This window comes from Hevea brasiliensis, chromosome 9 (genome assembly GCF_030052815.1).
Source record: "Hevea brasiliensis isolate MT/VB/25A 57/8 chromosome 9, ASM3005281v1, whole genome shotgun sequence".
Classification (NCBI taxonomy): Eukaryota; Viridiplantae; Streptophyta; class Magnoliopsida; order Malpighiales; family Euphorbiaceae; genus Hevea; species Hevea brasiliensis.
The window spans coordinates 10,525,475-10,546,546 of record NC_079501.1 but is presented as its reverse complement, the minus strand read 5'-3'; the positions used below and the strand labels follow the sequence as shown (position 1 = coordinate 10,546,546).

Below are 21,072 nucleotides of genomic sequence, written 5' to 3'. Positions count from 1 at the left end.
TTTCGCTTGGTGCAGTAAAATGATCACCCTGCTTTGCATATCTTTTTTCATCACGAAGATCCAACCGCCTCATTAATCATTTGATCAGAACCACCAAATCCCATCCATTTGATTTTTTTACTTCCTTGTTTGACTTGAATTACTTGGCAGCCAATGTGATTGCATATGATTATGATCATTAAAATAAGGAGGACCCGCCAATTGCCAATTGCAATGCAGTCAACACTCTCCACGTATACCTACCAAGGCAAAAATTGTGCTGCACAATTAGGGGATCTGAATTTTTATCGCAGGCACAGTGAAAAGAAGCCTAAAGCTTGTGCCAAAAGAATAAAAGATGCCCCGTTAATGCTACAATGATGATTTATTAAGAAACATTAAGCATCATGAATTCACCATGGAAGGAGAGAAGATAAGAAAATAAGAAATTACTTATTTTCTAGGGCAGATGGCGACACCAAATGAGCCAAAATCCGTGTGACCCTCTGATTTTTAACGAACGCCAAAAGGGTTTGACAGTTTTTGGGCGTATGCCGTAATTATCAGATTGCGTGAAGTGGAACAAGGAACCCTATATTTAGTGGGATAATTTTTTATTTAGTTTTTGAATTTTATTATTATTAATATTTCATATTTATATTTTAAATATAATTTATTTAATTTATTTTTATCAATAATTAAGTTATTTCATACATTTTAGATATATTATTTACCCTAATTTCTCTTTTCCCTCTTACTCCATGCCCTTCTCTCTCTCTCTCTCTCATTTGCATGGAATACCAAACCACCCAACTGATTTGTTTCCATATCACTAACAAAATATTGAACCTCTGAAATCAAATTTCAATTCAATTTTTAACTAGAGGATTTTCAATTTGAAGTAAATAGTTCAAAGCATATGAATTCTAAACCCATTCAAAGTACATTAATTGATGCTAACATGTATTTGAGCAGGGGAAGATCAGCAACCTAATAATAGTTATTCCTATGCTCAAGTTATAGTGTATATTAAAAATAAAATATTAGAAATTAGGTATAAAAGATATTAAAGATAAACAAAAACGTACTTTGCCTAACTTTGTTAATCTTTTTATGATATCTCTTTATAGTAGGTGGAGTTATTTTAGAAAATAAGCTATTAATTTCAAGCATCCACTTGTTCTTAGGATTTGGCTTCATGATTTTGGGGCGTGAGTCTCTCCTGTTCGAGTCAATGCGTATTTTGTATTTGAATGATAAAGGCATATGTTAAATTTGGGTGTTGAATTCTGAGTCTCCTCACATAATTAAGGTCGAACCGAGCTTATACTAAGATCAGATATCCAAAAACCCAAGCCTCCGATTCAAATTTTGTAAGAACTATATTATACATGAAACAAACAAGGATTTTCAACCAAGTTACTGTTGAAAGTCAATGTATACATTAATTAGAACTCATGAGTTCTAATGATCTTTTGTAGGCCATGCACAGAGTAATTAAATGAACCCCTTCAGCTACAATATATAGTTTTAATTTTTTTTGCCTTGATCTTGTTGTCTTTTTTAAGAAAAGGGTGTAATATATGGTCAGTGCAAATGTAATTATAAAAGGTAAACTACGAAAAATGAAGAATCTCCTTTAGCCTTTCCACCTGCATGAAACAATTACTTTGGTCGTCATAAAGTTCCATTTCTCCCAGATTTACTTTCCCAGAAGAACTGCAACTGTATAGCAGTAGTTTACTTGCTTTATATTTTATAAGATAAAAAAATAATAAAAACTATGCAGGTATAATTTAAAAAAAAATAGAAAACAATTAGGAAATTAAAAATAATTAATTTATTGGCAAGAACTTGGGATTTGATAATTTCAACTGAAATTCAAGTCCTATAATGGGTATTGGATTCTTTTTTGATAATATGAAAAAGGATGACCAGAACTAAATGACAGGTGAGTTTATAATGATGATAAGGATACGGGTAACGAAAGGGGCATTAGATAAGGAGAAATCAGCTGATGTTAATATAGAGTAAAAGGGTGGGGTATACATACCCCTTATGGAGCCAATAGCCCATGCTTGTATATGTTGTTTGACTTATAGGCAGACCTCATTTGATAAACTTGTCCCTTGGATTTGCTAGGCCATCACATGGGGAAGCCAAAAATTGTGTCCAAAACCATCGAATTTCTTCAATTTTCCTAATCACTTCCATGTGTATTTTCCTTCTTCAACGACGTTACCTCATGAAATTAGCTTCAGTGTTGGAAGCAACAAAGCCAAGGGAGCATGGACATTATTTATTTTAGCTATACTGAAATTAAACCATGTTAGGCATCCCTAAATAAACATTCCCTTTTTACGAGTAGCCTTTAATTTTGTCACATTCTTTGTTAGCTAGGAAGGAAAATGCATTTCCCTTTTATCTATAATGTTTGATGTAGGGTTTGAGATATTTGTCCTGTGAGGTGTATCTATCAATGGCCTTGGATTTTACATTTGATCTTGTTAGACAAGGGCACAATATCATAGGAGAAGCCCTTCATGATTGATGAAATGGGATGGTGACTTGACTTCAAATAGACAAATATTATTAGTTAGCTAGCTGGTGATCACTGGTTTGGAAAAATGAATTGCAGATTGTTTGAAGTGAATTCTAAATTTCTGAGCGGTTGAAAAGGAATGCTAAATATCTGCAATGATTAGTGAATGTAAGGTGTTCATCAAAACCTTAAGGATGTTTCTACTCATTTCTTGTTCATTAAGCCCAGTTCATTCCATTTTTTTACTTTTTTTTATCTTTCATTTTTTGCATGCATTTTTTACTATCAGATTTATCAGAATATCATGCGAGTTAAATAATAGAGACTAATTTTTATTTTCATCCCATCAATTAAATTCAAATTTGAATTTTTATTATAAAATTCCTAAGGTCCTACTATTAAACTAAGCTGAAATATTATTCTGTGTTAGTTCTATGATACTTCACGTTTTCCTATTCTTTGAAAATGGTGGCCAGATGCTAAATCATTAGGAGATGCCAAAGACATTAAAGCATACCAACCCATTTAGAGAAATAAATTAAAATTGAGAGATTCTCCATTATTTAGATGACTAGGCTGTATGGTGAACCTTTCTTTGAGCTACAAGGTTCTGCAATTATGGCAGGTCTGCGGCTTTGTCTTAACTCTATTATGTATATAAAAAATAATTATATAAAATGTTAGTTAGCTCTTAGCACCACTATACCAGCCCTCATAATTCCACGTGGAATTAAACTGCAACACAATCATTGACTGGTTTTGGCTTCATCTCTATAATGGGATGAGTGTTTGCTTAAAAAATTAACTAAAAAATATCTATCCAATGTTTCTTCTCTCTCAGTTTTTAATCTTCTAATTCTTGAATAATTAAAGGATCCAGTGAAGCTATCAGTGCTGGGTCTGCTGGCATCATATTAGTAGGGCATCACTTCATATTGTTTTGCAACTTGATGCTTTCAGAATAATAAATAATCCTTATATAAATATTCAGTGTAATTTACCTTAAATTATAAGAAAGATTGTGATCAAATGAAAGGGTAGGATGATAATTGGAGCAGCTTTAAGTTTCTGATCTCCATAGTTGTAATTAGGTAGGCAGGCAATTTTACTAACTAATGAAAATTTATGATGATTTAAGCCTCTCATTTCCCTCATCTCCTTTGACAGAGACACTTAATATAATTTATATGCGAAATAAATAAACAGTACACAATTGCAATGGCTAACTGATAGACCTCAGGAAAGGGATGAGTAATAAAGATCTTAAAGCATAGATACCAGCAGCCTTTGATCGATAAGAGATCTATACATCTCTATTCAATCTTCCGTTGCTTTTATTTTTAACATATTATTAAAAATTAAAAGATAATAATAGAAATATAATATTTGTATTATTTTATAATAATAAATATTTAAAATATTTTTCATAAAAATATGACATTTATTAAAAGTTTTGCGGGTGAATTTAAATTAAAATTAAATAAACATTATTGAATTAATAAAACTAAATAAAAGTGATTAGTCGAAGTTGATATTAATTATAATCCGGGCCAGGGAAACTTGAATCCGGGCAAAGTCATTTTTTTTTTCAATTTTTTTTTATTATCAAAGATAAAAACAAGGATCGATTACAGCGGTAAAAGCGCCGAAATCAATAAAATTTACTCTATTGGATTGGAGATGAATGAAGAGCAATGTAAAGCTCCATGAGCAAGAGCATGAGCTGTACTATTGCAGCTCCTCCTAATGTAAGAGAAGGCTACAAAATTGAAAGAGTTCGATAAGGATCTAATATCTGAGATGATGCTCTGAACTCGAAACGAAATTGTCTCTCCATCAAGGGTCTCTTGATCAGGATATGAGAATCCCCCCTCCACAATGATATCTTTGAAGCCTTTGACTCTGGCAACAAGAGAGCTTCTTGGCAAGCAATACCTTCCAAGCTCCATAATATCCTTAACAATCTTACAAGACTAGCGTGGGAATTGCTTTGGTGGTTGCGGGCAATGGAGGCCATTGAGCCGTGATTCCTAGCTTTACAAATCGCTACATCAAAATTCAGCTTAATGCTATTGACCTTGGGCGGCGTCCAGGAGGTAACAACTTCTCTAGTAGGACTAAAACGCTGGATTCTCTCTTGTGCTTTGATTTTATCCTAAGCTTCTTTGAAATCTTCAAAGTGGTTAATGGCCATAGAGATGGCAACATGATGTGGAATGGTTTGGTGGTTGAAAGTCTGAAAGTTTCCTCCATTCCCGGAGTGATAGAGGAGGAAAACCAGAAGGATGATGAAATCAGAACGATTTTCCTATCTTCGACGATGAGACACTAATTTAGACCAAATATCCATGATCGAGTGACCATTTAAATCATGGGATCATAGTTGAAGAGGCGAGAGAATCCAGAATTTCTTTGCTCTGAAACAATTAAAAAAAAAAAAAAAGTGCTTGTTTACTTCATGATTGCCAGAGAACTGGCACTCCTTGGGAAAGTGGGAAAGACACTTGTGGATTAGATCCTGGTTGATAATTTCTCCTGTCCACAGAAAAATGAAGAGCTTCCTTGGAAGAGGTAAATTCCAAATATCATTTCAAAGGTTTTTTTTTTTTTTTTTCAAAAGATGATATTTGAAAAAAAAATTATTAGGTAAGATTTGAAATATTTATCAAAACAGGACGAGGGAAACTAAGGTGGAGAAAATAGACGATAAGACGCTAACTATAGATGCGTCCATCACTTGAATAATAAATCGAAAAATACACACAATCACAAGAAAGTCAAAAAATTATTAAAAATTTAACAAGACTCATCTGCTATTAGAAGCAATTAAATTCAAATTTTATTCCACACATCAATCGATCAATGTAATTAAATTCAATTATATATATTTATATATCACAAGTAATAAATAACGTATTCTTGTAAAAAAAAAATTCCGTAATTTACTTTCTTTTAACATTATTAAATAGAGCTCACAACATGCAATAAAATTCAACTAGCTTATTTTAATTACAATCACTGTTGATTAACTAATTAATAAATGATCAAGTTTCTCAATTTTTGAATAAGAGCATCAATTAAATTATAATTAATAAAACATATTGATTGATTAAAATAATTTAATAAATAAAATTAATAATTTTTGAAACAATAATAGTAAAAATTAAATATTCTACAAATTAAATCATATTAAGGTTATTTCATTATTAAACATTTATTTTTATTATTTAACAACTTTTAAAAACATATACGAATGACATTTCTTTTATTATACGACTTCCATTAAATAATTAATAATTATCCAAATTGGACATTGTCCTTTTCAATTATATAAAAATAATATTTCACCTATAATTAATTCATATTATTGTAATCTATATATAATTCATTTAATCAAATATTAGATATGTATCATAGATAATATTTTTCATTTTTAACATGCATCATATTTATTAATAATCACTACATCATACTTATTAAAAATTTAAAAAATTAATTACCTACTCATTTTAATACATTGCAAAAACTAATATTGTCATAATAATAATAATCACCATGAATATTTTTTAAAAAATTTATTACCTGCGCATAAAAATATATTACCTATTTTTTAAAATTTTACTCTTTAAATTATATAATATCCTAATCATTTCTTAAACATCTAACTTCTTCTAAGAATGAAACACACCGTTTTATTATATACATGATATTAAATTTACAAAAAAAAAAAACCTTTGATTAAAATGTTATTATTCTCGTATAAGAAATGAGAGAAGTTAGCGCAAGAGAAAGTGAGAGGAGGCTGTGAAAATTTTTTTCTTCTGCGAGGGTGGGATTGCTGGACGTATGAAGGGTGATTAAGCCACCATTGGATGGGGAGTGGAATTTATTTTGCGATTTAATAGCTAGACATTACTACAGATAGCGTTCAGTAAGGAATGGCTTTAAACCTTAGTAATCAGTTAAAAATATCTATGAGTAGCGTCCACCTAACTACTTTCTACGAATGATAGAGAGCCTTACTAATTTTTTAACTTTTCTGCGATTATATATATATATATTTATTCAATTGATTGACGAATGCATGAATAGCGTCTTATGATCTCTCTCCTCCAACTTAACTTCTCTCACCTCTGTTAATAAATATTTCAAACCTTACCTCCTTTGGATAATACTTTTTTTCAAACGCCATCTTTTGGAAAGTGCCCCATTCCAAAAGGAATTCAGACTCTCAAATTCCAAAGTCAAAAGTTGAAATGATGAAAATCCTCAAGTGAAAATCGCGAAATCGGAAGCGAGTCGGGCACTCCCTACAAATTAGAGTAGCAAAGGGCTTAGAAGTTTGAACCTACAATCACCAAAACAGGCCTATGAAACCCATTGTGAGATTTTTGCTTTATGCTGGATGGGCCCAATTTCACCACATAATTAAAAGCCCAACCGCAACCCAAAAGCAAGGATTTCTTTTGTTTGAAGTGCCTTAGGACCTTCCTTTTAATTATCAAAACCCAAAAAACAAATAGATTGAGGTTAGGCCATGGTCCCTTGGTTCAATTGACGCTTTATCCAGCCCAGCCCAGCCGCATTAGCCGCAGTTGCAGATAATTTTATTTCTATTTTATTTATTTTTCTTGAAAGAATATTTCTATTTTATTTCACAACTTGAGAAAATGCTCCATACCCCATGACCACCTTAATCTCGTCCCTAATTAAAATTTTAATTAAAAAGGCAAAACTATTCTTATGCCTTGTCTCCCCTAGAGTAAGACCTAATTAAATTTCTCATCTAACCTAAAAAAAGCAAGCTACTAAATTACCAGCCAATACTAACTAACCCACACATAAATAAAAAAAAACCAACAGCAAAATCAACCCCCATAAATCCACAGACTTTGCCCTAATCCTATATCACGCGCAAAAAAAAATTTCCCAATTTTGGATCACATGAACACTCGAATGGGCTTTCTTTCCATATACCCTTCCCTTTTGATAAAATTACGGAGATTGCCACTATTCTCTGTTTCTTCTTCTGCTTCTTCCCCCAAAAAATAATAAGATTGACTCATCCCAAAGCCCTAACCGTACCCTAATTAAATTTGTACTAGGAATAAAAGCAACCGGCTAGAGCCGGTAACCCTATGATAAAGTGACCGGTTAACGGCCGTCTAATTTACTATCTCCACGCTCCAAAATTCTATTATGCTTCTCTCTTTTAAGTTCAACATCACAAGAAGAGAAGCCCCATATATATAATCACATTCTCAAATAAAAAGCTTTACGTTGCATCCTCTCCTCTGTTTCTCTCTACAGAACAAGATTTAACATAAAAGAAAGCACCACTTCTCTCCCTCCTTGAAAGGTTCGTTAAAAATTCATTGCATCTTCCATTGAGAGCTCTTTCTCGTCGTCCTCGTTTTTCTTTCTTTTTTTTAATTATTGTTATTTTTCTAGTTTTTTTTGCTAATTCTGCGAGTAAACGATCTTCTATATCTCTGCAAATTTCGCGTTTTGGTTTGCCTCTGTATGCAATTTTCGATATCGCTTTCTCTTCAAGTAAATGTGAATTACTTGTTTGCCTTTCTTGTGTTTTATATTGTGAAAGTGATCTGCTTCTTGGAAATTTTGTTTTTGATTTATGTGTTTTTGGTTTGTCTCGGTTAGGTTAGATCTGCTTGCTGTTTAAATTTGTGATTTTTTTTTTTCATTGCAGGTTTTCTTCTGGTTTAATTGAAGCTTTAGGAGCATGATTTTTGTTGTTGAAGGGAGAGAGAGATTTTGGTGAGTTATAGAAGAAAGATGAAGAGGTCAAGAGATGATGTTTACATCAGCTCTCAACTTAAAAGGCCCATGGTTTCTTCTCGAGGAGAAACGTAAGCTCTTTTCTGTCATCTCTCTCTCTCTCTCTCTCTCTCTATATATATATATATGTGTGTGTGTGTGTGTGTGTGTTATCGTCTATTTTTAATTTTTTTTTCTCATTTTAGTGTTTGATTGTTGAAGCTAATTGTGTTGATTAATATCTGTATAATTTTTAGGCGCTTTCTGTTGATTTTGTTTTTTTTTTTTTTGGTAATATGGTAGTGTTATTTGTTTTTCTTTTAAATCTAGTTTGTGTTTAGGGCATTATTCAAGCTTTGAGAATTTTCTGATTTGTTTGACCCTTGAAGAAAGATAGGTTTTTGGCTGGGTTCTCTTGCTAAATTCTGGTTAGGAGTTTGATTCCTTTTGTGGATGTGAGTGGAATACCAATTGTCATAATAACCATCCTTCTGTTATACACATCACTTTAATAATGTCTTTGTATGAGGTTACATAGTTTTGGATGACCTTTAAGTTGAATCTGGTTAGTGATCTACTGAGTATGTTTTAAATCTTGTAATTTATTCGTTTACTTATCATGTGTAAATCTTTATGCAATGAAGTTCGGTACAACCCCAGATGATGGGAGGAGGCGCAGCTAGTGGTGGTGGAGGAGGTGGAGGCGGACAGAAACTTACTACCAATGATGCCTTGGCATATCTCAAGGCTGTGAAGGATATATTTCAAGATAAAAGGGAAAAATATGATGACTTTCTAGAGGTCATGAAGGATTTCAAAGCGCAAAGGTTTGATCATGATACGCCATATAATGTGTGATAATTTTTTCCCATTATTTTAAAAGACTATTGATTATTGTTTTAATTTGTTCTTATGTTTTGTTGGTTGTAGAATTGACACTGCAGGTGTCATAGCGAGGGTGAAGGAGTTATTTAAAGGGCATCGTGACCTAATTTTAGGTTTCAATACCTTCTTGCCCAAGGGATATGAGATCACACTCCCTCTAGAGGATGAACAACCTCCTCAGAAGAAGCCTGTTGAATTTGAAGAAGCAATTAATTTTGTGAACAAAATTAAGGTAGAAATTTTGTCTACTAACCTTGAGTTCATGACTGGAGATTATAGTTTTGGCTTCAACAATTTCAGCTTTGTGAATTGTGTTATGCAGACAAGGTTTCAAGGGGATGATCATGTTTACAAATCATTTTTAGACATTTTGAATATGTACCGGAAAGAAAATAAATCAATCACTGAAGTCTACCAAGAGGTATATCATCTTATCATCTTGTCTCAACCTTTTTTTTTTTTTTTTGTTTAGGCACTCCATTATTATTTTTTTTAATCATTAATTAAATTTCTTTCTATTGCAGGTTGCGACACTTTTTCAAGACCATAATGATCTACTTCTGGAGTTTACTCATTTTCTACCTGATTCTTCGGCTACATCCTCTGTTCATTATTCTCCATCTGTTAGGAATTCTATTCTTCGTGATAGGAGCTCTGCAATGCCCGCAATGCGCCAAACGCATGTTGACAAGGTTTCGCCTTTCTTTGAAGATCTCTTTTGATTCATATTGATCAACAAGCTATAAATCTGCTTCTTTTGTCACCTTCCAGAAAGAAAGGACTGCTGTTTCCCATGCTGATCGTGACTTCAGTGTTGACTGTCCTGATCCAGAGCATGATAGGTCTCTGATCAGATCGGACAAAGATCAACGGAGACGTGGTGAAAAAGAAAAGGAGAGGAGAGAAGATCGAGATAGGAGAGAACGGGAAGATAGAGATTATGATAATGATGGCAATTGTGAATTCATGCAACGGTTTTCCCACAAACGGAAATCTGCTCGTAGGGTTGAAGATTCAACTGCTGAACGTGAAGGTGGGGATGTCGATGAAAACCTTGGAATTCTTCCTGTTTCTTCCACTAGTGATGATAAAAATGCTGTGAAAAGTGAGTTATCTATTGTGTTTTGTGTTGCTTTATACACAATGTGGTCGATTAATGCAATTGTAACTTTTTTTATGTTAAGAAATTACATGAGTTCTAGAAATGTGTTTTCTTATCTTCACCTAGAAAAGAAATGAGGTGTCACTTATTTGAGTTTTCAGTTTCATATTTCTAAGATTCTATTTATGCATGAAATTAAACTTTACATGCTATGCTCTGTTTTGGGGATGGTATTTTAACAATGCTGTCATTTTGAATCTAGTACATTTGTTTCAAGTTAACAACTACGCATAGATATCCAATAAATGGGATTGACTATTCTGATCAAAGAAATGACTTTCTCGTTTAGTTCTAGTAATACATCTGCGTTTATGTTTTGAAAATTTAAAAGGTTAAACATGGCTGCATACCTGCACCTTTTTATCCATGTATGAATGAATAAAAACATTGCATCTATATCTGCAGTGTAAAAACACTGATCACTTATGTGCTGTTTTATCATGCTTCTTCTCTATAAACTGTTCAAAACTTGTATGATCATTACTGTAGCAATTAGCTTTTAAATAACCGCTGATTTGGTTAATAAATGCTAAGATGAACTTAATAAATCTGAACTGAGTTTGTGTCCTCTCTCTCTCTCTCTCTCTCTCTCTCTCTCTCTCTTTTCATTCTGATGTTTTTCCTTTCTGTCTAGGACTACCTTTTGGTTCATTATTGTCATAACTGCTTCCGTTTTCATGTCTTCATTTTTTTAGTATTTCTTTTGCCTGTTCATCATCAACACAGGTTACTTTTTAGTTGACTTCTCTGTATATGAGTGATTATTCTTACTTCTATAATTTGCTTTATTGCTGGGTTTCATGTCATGACAGATGCATTAAGCCAAGAACTGGCATTCTGTGAGAAAGTGAAGGAAAAGTTGCATAGTCCTGATGATTACCAGGGATTTTTGAGGTGTCTTCACCTCTATACCAGAGAAATAATTACAAGATCAGAACTGCAATCTTTGGTAGGGCTAATAGCGATACTGGTTGCTTTGTACCAACCAAACTTAAAAAAATAAACAAGAAGATTTGCTGATTTCTTCAGTTGCTTTTGTAATCCAGTTGAAATGATAGATATGGCTTTTGCATACAGTGTATGATCTACTTGAACTTTGAAATATATTTTTTAAAAGGTGCATCTTTTGTGTACTTCTTGTGTGCTTGGGCTTCCTGAACAGAAACACCTAAAAGTAAAACTTAGTTAATATTATAAGTGGTAGAATTTGAAGCTTTGGCTGAATTCAGGACATTCTTTTTCTGTTCCCATAATTTCTACATGACACTCCAAGGATCATTAGTGGCAGCCATATTTTGATCAAGTTTGAGTGCACCATGTTTATTGTGTAATTTGGCAAGTCTGTGATACTTGAATGCTCTAGTATCAAATTTAATGTACTTTGTAAACTTACAAAATGGTACTGTATTGTCACCCTCCTCTACTGCTTTCCCCCTTGTAGAGTGATAGTTGTTGTAATAGAATTAGTAATTCACGGAGACTTTTGTCTGAATCAGGTTGGTGATTTGCTTGGAAAATATCCAGATCTTATGGATGGTTTCAATGAATTTTTGGCACGTTGTGAGAAGCATGGTAACTTCTTAAAACATATGCTTCAACTTATTTACTTAGGAAATCTGGCATCACTGACGCTATGTAATTGATCTGTTATGCAGAAGGTCTGTTAGCTGGTGTTGTGAGTAAAAGTAAGTAAAGTGATTTGTTTCCTTGTTTTATATATGTGTGTGTGTGCCTCTTAGCATGTCATTATTATTTCACTTGAGATGGCACTGCCCCTTGAATAGAGCATTTGGTGCATATTTACTAGGTTGTAAGCATACCTTACTGCCAAACTGAACAACTTCAATTGGTTGGTAGATTTGAATCTACGGTATAATCTCGTAACTCTTGTTTGCTTCATGTTTGAGTTTTCTAGACCAATGAAGCACTCCATTTTTTGAATCAAGTCTTTAGGTAAACTGAGTTCTTCCTAGAATTAAGCCCGATGATGAATTCTGTTCATAACATATAAGATATTAATATTTGATGATATATCATGATTCATGCATATTATAATATGGTAGCCTATATATAACATTGCAATGTGAGTTATATTTTCCTAAGCAAACCTATCTGAGTGTACATAATTCGTTATGGAATGATTTGGTTTTCTAGTAACCTTTGTTCATTTGTGGCAAGATCTAAAGCTTTTAACTTCTTATTCCAGAATCCTTGTGGAATGAAGGTAATTTACCCAGACCTGTGAAGCTAGAGGACAAGGATAAAGATCGGGATTGTGAGAGGGAAGATGGGGTTAAAGAAAGAGAACGTGAAACACGGGAAAGGGATAGACTTGACAAAAATGTAGCATTTAGCAATAATAAAGATACAGGGGGTCATAAGATGTCTTTATTTTCCAGCAAGGATAAGTTTTTGAAACCAATTAGTGAACTAGACCTATCTAATTGTGAGCGCTGCACTCCCAGTTATCGACTTCTGCCAAAGAATGTATGTAACTTTCCAATTTTCCTTTAAATGTATTTTTTCTAAGGAGATTCCTGAATTTCTATTAAATTTTCTGAAAACTTTTGTCAGTATCCCATTGCTTCAGCAAGCCAGAGGACAGAACTTGGTGTTGAAGTACTGAATGATTATTGGGTATCTGTCACTTCGGGAAGTGAAGATTACTCTTTTAAACACATGCGCAAAAACCAGTATGAAGAAAGCCTGTTTCGATGTGAAGATGACAGGTTTGAGTTTGAGTGAGATTTTTGTTGGTTTCAAATTTTGGTTGTTAACTTGTTATGTTTTAGTATGCACACAAATACACACATGTTCTTCCTTGCTTTTTTAATATTTTGGTTCTTACTTTATCGCTTGATTCACGTTGTGATTGATGTCAAAATATGAGATCTAGTCACTTGGTTTTTCTGTTTGTAGGAAGTTAACATGGAAGTATTTGCTGTCCATTCTTTTTCTTATTCATGGAAGTTGTCACTTTTGATGTTTTTGAGTTGTGTGATTATGTTGTTTTTGGCAATCATTTGATGTTCGTCACTGTTGTTGATTTGTTGTCAGGTTTGAGCTGGACATGTTGTTGGAATCTGTTAATGTAACAACCAAACGTGTAGAAGAACTATTGGAGAAGATCAACAACAATACAATAAAAACAGAGTCTCCAATTCATATCGAGGAGCACTTAACAGGTTATATAAGCTGATTAATATTTGATGAAGATTGTTTCCTTTTTTTTGTCATATGATTATATCTTGGCTGCTTTCCTTATTCTTCTTCTCTTCTTTTTTCCTGATGTTATTCTTTTCTCCTGTTGTAGCTCTGAATCTGAGGTGTATTGAACGTCTGTATGGTGATCACGGGCTTGACGTGATGGATGTATTAAGGAAGAACACTTCTCTTGCTTTGCCAGTCATATTAACTCGTTTGAAGCAGAAACAAGAAGAGTGGGCAAGGTGCCGTGCTGATTTCAACAAAGTTTGGGCAGAAATTTATGCCAAGAACTATCACAAGTCCCTTGACCATCGCAGTTTCTATTTCAAGCAACAGGACACAAAGAGCTTGAGCACAAAAGGTAACCCATTACATGATGATATTACATGCAACACAGTACATAACACAATGCAGTATTAATTTGGTATCTTGGCTCCTGGAGAGCTCAGATGGATAATAGTTGTCATCTTAAACAATCTATTATACGAAATAATGTTAAAGCAGGGCATCCTAAAATAATAACCTTTTTTTTTTGTTAACCATGCTAATAAGCCATGTATTTTGCAGCCTTATTGGCAGAGATCAAAGAAATTAGTGAAAAAAAGCGTAAAGAAGATGATGTGCTTCTTGCTTTTGCTGCTGGAAACAGAAGACCTATTATACCTAATTTGGAATTTGAGTATCCAGATGCTGACATTCATGAGGATTTATATCAGCTCATCAAATTCTCTTGTGGAGAAGTTTGTACAACTGAACAGTTGGACAAAGTGATGAAGATTTGGACAACTTTCTTGGAACCCCTGCTTGGTGTTCCTTCCCGGCCTCAGGGTGCAGAAGACACCGAAGATGTCGTGATGGCAAAGAACCATTCTTCCAAAGGTGGCGATAGTGAAGGCAGCCCTAGTGGTGGTGCTGCTACAGTCATCAACAAGCATTCAAATCCTTCAAGAAATGGAGATGAAAGTATCCCACCCGAGCAATCCAGTTCTTGCAAGGCTTGGTTGCTAAATGGAGATAATGGGGTTAAGGAAAATGATTCTCCAGATGCAGATTGTATAGTTCACAAGAGTGATACTGCCTGCAGTTCTGTTCAACATGATAAGATGCAGATTAATACAGCCTCAGCTGATGAAACTTTAGTAATCGGCAAACAAGCTACTTCCAATGAACGATTAGTCAATTCTAACCCATCACTTGCCACCGGAGCAGAGCTAAGTAATGGAAGAACTAACATAGAATCAGGTTTGATGAATGTTTTCAACAGTGTAACTTGTATTTATTTCCTTCATTCTGAAATCTTGCTTGCAAATTATGTTTCCCCTCTCAAAATGATAGCTAGATTTCTGAGACAACCTTTTGTTGCAAGGGCTTAGTGTTCCTCCTTCAAGACCAAGTAATGGTACCCTTAATGGTGGGTTTGGATTAACTTCAGGCAACGAAGTTGTACCTTCAGCAGAGGTATGGTTCTTCCATGCATGAGTTTGCATTTTGTCACTCAAAACTGTGCATGCTCTTAGTAGGCAATTCATCTGATAGTCAAGGCAAGTTGAAACAAATAAACTTGATATCATGTGACTAGGTTTTAAGCCGAATTGTTTGCCGACTCATACTGTTTCAAGTTCTGGTGGTTAACTTGGCAAGTATCTTTTCCTGGCTTTGAAATTTGACAAACAAATGGCATAACAATACTCTCTTTGACAGCTTGATTTGGCTTAAGGATATTAACAAAAATAATTAATCTAGTAAAAGGAAAGGTTAGGCTTTCTGTTTGTGGTTATGATCTTTTACTGATCTTTATGAAGGATGACTCTGTATTGGTTATTGATCTACCAGGGTGGTGATTTGTCAAGACCAACTGTATCCACAAATGGGGTGAAAACGGAAGGTGCCAAGAATCACAGATATAATGATGAATCTGGTGCACAATTTAGAACTGAAAGAGAAGAAGGTGAATTATCTCCAATTGGAGATTTTGAGGAGGATAATTTTGCAGCTTATGGAGAAGGTGGTGTGGAGGCTGTGCATAAGGCAAAGGAAAGTGCTGTAAGTAGGCAGTACCAAACAAGACATGGAGAAGAGGAAACATGTGGGGATGCTGGAGGAGAAAATGATGCTGATGCTGATGATGAAGGTGATGAAAGTGCTCAAAGGTCATCAGAGGACAGTGAGAATGCCTCTGAAAATGGTGATGTATCTGGAACCGAGTCTGGTGATGGTGAAGATTGCTCCCGGGAAGAGCATGAGGAAGATGGAGAACATGATAATAAAGCTGAAAGTGAAGGTGAGGCTGAAGGTATGGCTGATGCCCACGATGTTGAAGGAGATGGAACGATGTTGCCATTTTCAGAACGTTTTCTTCTAAATGTGAAGCCTCTAGCAAAGCATGTTCCTCCAGCATTACATGACAAAGAAAAGGGTTCTCGGGTTTTCTATGGAAATGATTCTTTCTATGTGCTTTTTAGACTTCACCAAGTAATGCCCTTTTTGCCGCTGAAGTTCTGTGCAGAATTTTGATCTGTAAATAACCTCTAAAAGTTAATTATGTGATTGATTTCATTAACATAACATCCCCTGTTTCCTAATTTGGTAGACATTGTATGAGAGAATACAATCGGCAAAAATTAATTCATCATCTGCTGAAAGGAAATGGAGAGCTTCAAATGATCCAAGTCCAACTGACCTCTATGCCAGGTGCTCTAGTTTTAGAAGTTTCTGCTGTTTGGTCAATGTTAACATGATATTCATATTAAATTGAGTCCGTTGTTACAGGTTTATGAGTGCTCTTTACAACTTGCTTGATGGTTCTTCTGATAATACGAAATTTGAAGATGATTGCCGAGCTATTATTGGAACCCAATCATATGTTCTATTCACATTGGACAAGTTGATATATAAGCTTGTCAAACAGGTAAATGCTTGTGATTTCTGTTCAGAAAACTTTTCTGTTCTCTCCAATTTTCTGTCTTTGGTTCCTTAATTTTTTATTGCGCTAAACATTCTTCTTCATTGTAATTTTTTCCTTAGCTCCAAACAGTGGCAACTGATGAGATGGACAACAAGCTGCTCCAACTATATGCATATGAAAAATCAAGAAAACCTGGAAGATTTGTTGATGTAGTTTATCATGAAAATGCCCGTGTTCTTCTCCATGATGAGAACATATATCGTATAGAATGTGTGGGTATCTAATGATTTAGCTTGATATGAAGGGCAAGTTAAAATATCGAAATTGTTAATGATGCTGATATTGTAACACATCGTCTTTACTGCAGTCTTCCACACCAACCCATTTGTCTATTCAGCTAATGGACTTTGAACATGATAAGCCTGAAGTGACTGCTGTCTCCATGGATCCTAATTTTGCAGCATATTTGCATAATGACTTCCTCGCCATTGTTCCTGACAAAAAAAAGAAGCCTGGGATATTCCTGAAAAGGTGCGTACATACAATGGGGAAAAGTTCTCTAATTTCTTTTTCCCAATGGCTAATAATGCCTGCTTTGCAGGAATAAAAACAGATGTGTGAGTTGTGATGAATGCGAGGCCACAGAAGGATTTCAAGTTTTTAATGGTCTAGAGTGCAAGATTGCATGCAATTCCTCCAAAGTATGCAATTATAAATTGACCATTTAATTGTTTCCAAAAAAAAAATTGACCATTTAATTTTGCATTCGCAGTAGATATGACAGGATGTATATGCCAATTCAGTGAAGCATGAAATATATAATATGCTTGTGGAGTTCTATTAATCTATTGATGATTTGTCCATGATAGGTATCCTATGTTTTAGATACAGAAGATTTTTTGTTTCGAACCAAAAGGAAAAGGAAAACTTTACAACAGAGCAGTTCATGCCATGACCAGGTTAATATTTCGAAAAGAGTACAGAAGTTCCACAGATGGCTATCCAGCTCATAACATGCTTTTCCGTGACCCTGAGGTGGATATGGTGTGTACTAATCCTTTGGTATTGAATTGGATTTGCTTTGGCATTATTGGTGTCCATATTCCCATCTACAGGAATGCCTGCATGCAAACGCATTTGCACACGCACACTAAAAAGTCAACTATATCAGTGTTTATATGTGATTTTATTCTTGGGAATATTACATTTAGTTCCTATATTTTAACGAAACTAACTATTTGATCCTTGTATTTTGAAAAATAAATTATTTAGTCTCTGTATTTTGCTTCCGTTAAACTATTTAGTCCCTCTTTTAAATTTTCATTATTTATGTTATTTAAACTACTATTTAGTCTCTCTATTTTAAGAAAACTAATTAATTGATTCATGTATTTTGAAAAATATTATTTAGTCCTTCTATTTTTGTGAAATTAATTAGTTAGTCTATATATTTTGAAAAATATATTCTTGTATAAATATAGAAATTTTTCTAATGTGGAAACTAAATCTAAATTTACATTTTTTTTTAATTTGCAATTTCTTGGACATTATTTTCATGTTTTCTTTACTGGAAAATAATTTTTCTTGATTGTTTAGAATTTTAAGAAACTGATTAATTTTTTTGTGTAGATAATTTGTATCATTTTTATCAGTGGATGAAAACAAAGAGAAAAGAGAGGAAGAAGGGTGTGGGTGTAAAAGAAAAAACATGTAGAGAAAAATAAAAGAGATATAAGTGGGAGATAATTAGGATAATTTAGATATAAAAAATAATTATAAGACTAAATAGTTAACGGAGTGAAATTGCAAGGACTAAATAATGTATTTTTTTAAAATATAGGGACTAATTAATTATTTTTACTAAAATAGATAGATTAATAGTAGTTTGATTGGTATTGACTAATAGAAAAAATTGATGAAGGGACTAAATAGTTTAATGAAAACAAAGGATGTGGCCTAAATAGTGTATTTTTCAAAAAATATTACTAAATAGTTAGTTTCATTAAAATATAAGAACTAAATAGTAATTTACCCTTGTTTTTTTCTCAATGTCTCCTGTCAAAACCAATATATGGATTCATCTTTTTGTTGGATTATTTAACTCCATGCCATTTTCCACCAATTAAGCGAAGGAGAAAAAACAATGAATCTAATATTTGTGGAATCAGATGTTTTTGTTCTACAGATGCCTTGCTGAGACATTACATGACCTGGCGCGAATTGATGGCGCCGCAGCTGAAATTATCTTTCATGTATTGACATAGCTGTCTCACCAAGTGAATAAAGAATCAAAAAGGAAGGAGATATGGGTCGCAAGACTGTACTATAGTGTTAAGTTTGTGGTTTTTTTGAGCCACAATCGTGTAAATAGGCATGACAGGTGATGTAATACCTGAGATATATGTTCATTCCATTCATCAATATTTTTATAATCTCGCACTTAGATAATACACAGTGCCCTCTATATTTCTTGAGATCACTCGGCAATTACGCATTTGAAACCACCTTTAGTGATCTGTAATTGTGTTTGTTTCCCTGGATCAAATCTCTCTTCGTTGGTAAATAGGAATTTATATTTGAAAGTAGAGAACAGGGAGAATATTTTTGTTCAAAACAAGGATGTGTGTAATTGTTATAGATAACTTCTTTATGTGTTTCAAATATCGAGACATTTCGAAGGCTGTAAAATGTTTGCAATTGCCGTACAGCTGGTAGCCGCAGTGTTGCTAGTTAAAGGATGAGAAATTTTTAATTTTAAATATATTAATAGAAATTATTAAAGTTTATTTTAAATTAAGTTTGATGTGTTGTAATTATAAAAATTTTTAAAAAATTGCAGAGTTTTACTTTTCTAATAATATTTAAAAGGTTATTTTTTAAAGAAGTATATTTGTACCTCAACACTAAACAAAATTCAAGAGCTCAAACTCCTGTTTCCTTTGAATGTGTTTGCTGGAATTTCCAGAATTCTTTAAATGCCAAAACTACTAACAGAATATGTCTGCAGTAGACGCGCTGAGGTTACAGATTTTTTTTTTTTTTTTTTTTCTGAACAAAGAAGTTAGTGGTCATTGAGCTATAGAAGGAATGGCAATTCGACAGTGTGCTAGGGCCAACCTAGCCCAGCCCAACAAACTGCCAGGTTTGACTTTTATTTTTTATTCTGTTGATACTTGATAAGGTCCCAGCCTGCCCAATTCAGGGGCAGTCTTGGACTCCTGGTTTTTTTCATTACTGCAGCTTTGGAAACCTTCTAGAAAATCAACTGAAGCCCGATTCAAATTCAGGGCAAACGCCGCTTATCAACAGAATATTTTATGCTGACGGAAGGTTGGATTGAGCTTGGGTTAACACCTCAAAAGAAAGTTTCTGGGAGAAGAAAATTTTCAATTACAGATAAATGCACCAATTGCTAATAAATCATTGCAATTTTAAAGATCTAAAGCACAAGCGAGGCCGACTGACTAATGCAGTTTCATCAGGCAACTCTTGAAATAAATAAATCCATCCTTACTCTTATCAAGAATTTATCAAATGAATGGGTACGTTATGCTTTCAATATAATCCTATTGACAACCACAATTTAGGGTACACTTATTATTATTTCCAACTGAATTGGATACATGTACTTTTTAAATAAGAATTAAGAACTACCTAGAAAAGTTATCGCCCTGCAGGAACAAGCAAACTTTACTAGCACCTGTTGACAGCAATAAATTTCATCCAGCCAGTTCACTTATTTGTGGACGGTCCAGGATATTATATGCAGTCTTTGCATTGCTTTGTAACACGGTCGATATCAGGCAATTTCGGAATCTGAATCCATCATCATCTCGCAGAAGCCCACGCTTCAACCATACCAGACAATTGGCCATCCAATCAACAGGGTCAATTGTTTTTCATGAAGTTGCGGAAGAGAGCTTCTTTGCTCGTGCAAGACACTAATAAATTTGATCCTTTTAATTTAGAATGGAGTCAAGAAAAATTGATCAAGTGCGAAATGGATTGAATCCAAGTTCGTGAATAATTTACCTTCCTATGAGGCAAGCACATGGTCTATTCAGAAGCTATGAGAGAAGAAGAAGAACAAAAAAATCTTTTCGATAGCGAAGAGACGTAGAAATCCAAATGGGTTGGCATTCAAGAACATATTTAGCTTTGGGACAATGGGGGACGTCCCCAACTACCCCTTTGAAAATTTTTTGTGTAATTAGGTTTTTTTTTTTTTTTTTTAATATTGTTCCCATTAAATTTATATACTTTGCTCCCACTGAATTTATTAATTTTAGCCCCATAATTCTCTTAATCGGAAATAAATATAATTTCTATTAATTTAGATTAGTTTATTTATTATAAATATAATAGATTTTTTTTTTTAGGTTCAATCTCATTATTAATAATCCTATCCTTAAAAAAAAAAAAAACTATGAATATTATAAGACCTTTATATTCAATACATATTATTTTTTTCTCAATTTTCTTTTTAGTAAAAGAACTTTCTTAAAAAAAAAATACATTACTATTAAATTTATTCTCATTTGAAAGCTCAAATAGTTAATTATAGAGATAATTAATGGCTTATTAGATAATATATGTGTATGATGAAATCAAAAA

The 21,072-nt window shown here is 33.5% G+C and overlaps 1 protein-coding gene across 4 annotated transcripts; it reads left to right on the top strand.

Annotated features, from left to right (window-relative positions):
- The first annotated feature begins 7,719 nt into the window (after positions 1-7,719).
- Positions 7,720-18,906, top strand: LOC110643968 (paired amphipathic helix protein Sin3-like 4). 4 transcript variants are annotated; one of them, XM_021796516.2, is made up of 24 exons: positions 7,720-7,880; positions 8,232-8,391; positions 8,944-9,126; positions 9,230-9,416; positions 9,507-9,605; positions 9,709-9,876; positions 9,956-10,217; positions 11,159-11,295; positions 11,843-11,918; positions 12,002-12,031; positions 12,553-12,833; positions 12,921-13,075; positions 13,404-13,531; positions 13,660-13,914; positions 14,121-14,795; positions 14,920-15,011; positions 15,387-16,025; positions 16,144-16,244; positions 16,323-16,461; positions 16,578-16,730; positions 16,826-16,989; positions 17,060-17,159; positions 17,328-17,502; positions 18,627-18,906. In XM_021796516.2, the coding sequence occupies exons 2-23, from the start codon at positions 8,318-8,320 to the stop codon at positions 17,469-17,471; spliced, it is 4,242 nt and encodes a 1,413-aa protein (XP_021652208.2). In that variant the 5' UTR covers positions 7,720-7,880; positions 8,232-8,317; the 3' UTR covers positions 17,472-17,502; positions 18,627-18,906. The 4 variants fall into 4 exon arrangements, with proteins under 4 accessions (XP_021652208.2, XP_021652207.2, XP_021652205.2 ...); XM_021796515.2 differs by having other exon boundaries at positions 9,956-10,289; positions 17,072-17,159; XM_021796513.2 differs by having other exon boundaries at positions 9,956-10,289.
- The last annotated feature ends 2,166 nt before the right edge of the window (positions 18,907-21,072 follow it).

Bases quoted from the DNA above. Each gene is read 5' to 3' on its own strand.
- LOC110643968 (XM_021796513.2), top strand. From the start codon at position 8,318: ATGAAGAGGTCAAGAGATGATGTTTACATCAGCTCTCAACTTAAAAGG. The intron at 13,076-13,403 runs GTTTGAGTTTGA...ATTTGTTGTCAG, and splicing joins TTTCGATGTGAAGATGACAG to GTTTGAGCTGGACATGTTGT. The intron at 15,012-15,386 runs GTATGGTTCTTC...TTGATCTACCAG, and splicing joins AAGTTGTACCTTCAGCAGAG to GGTGGTGATTTGTCAAGACC.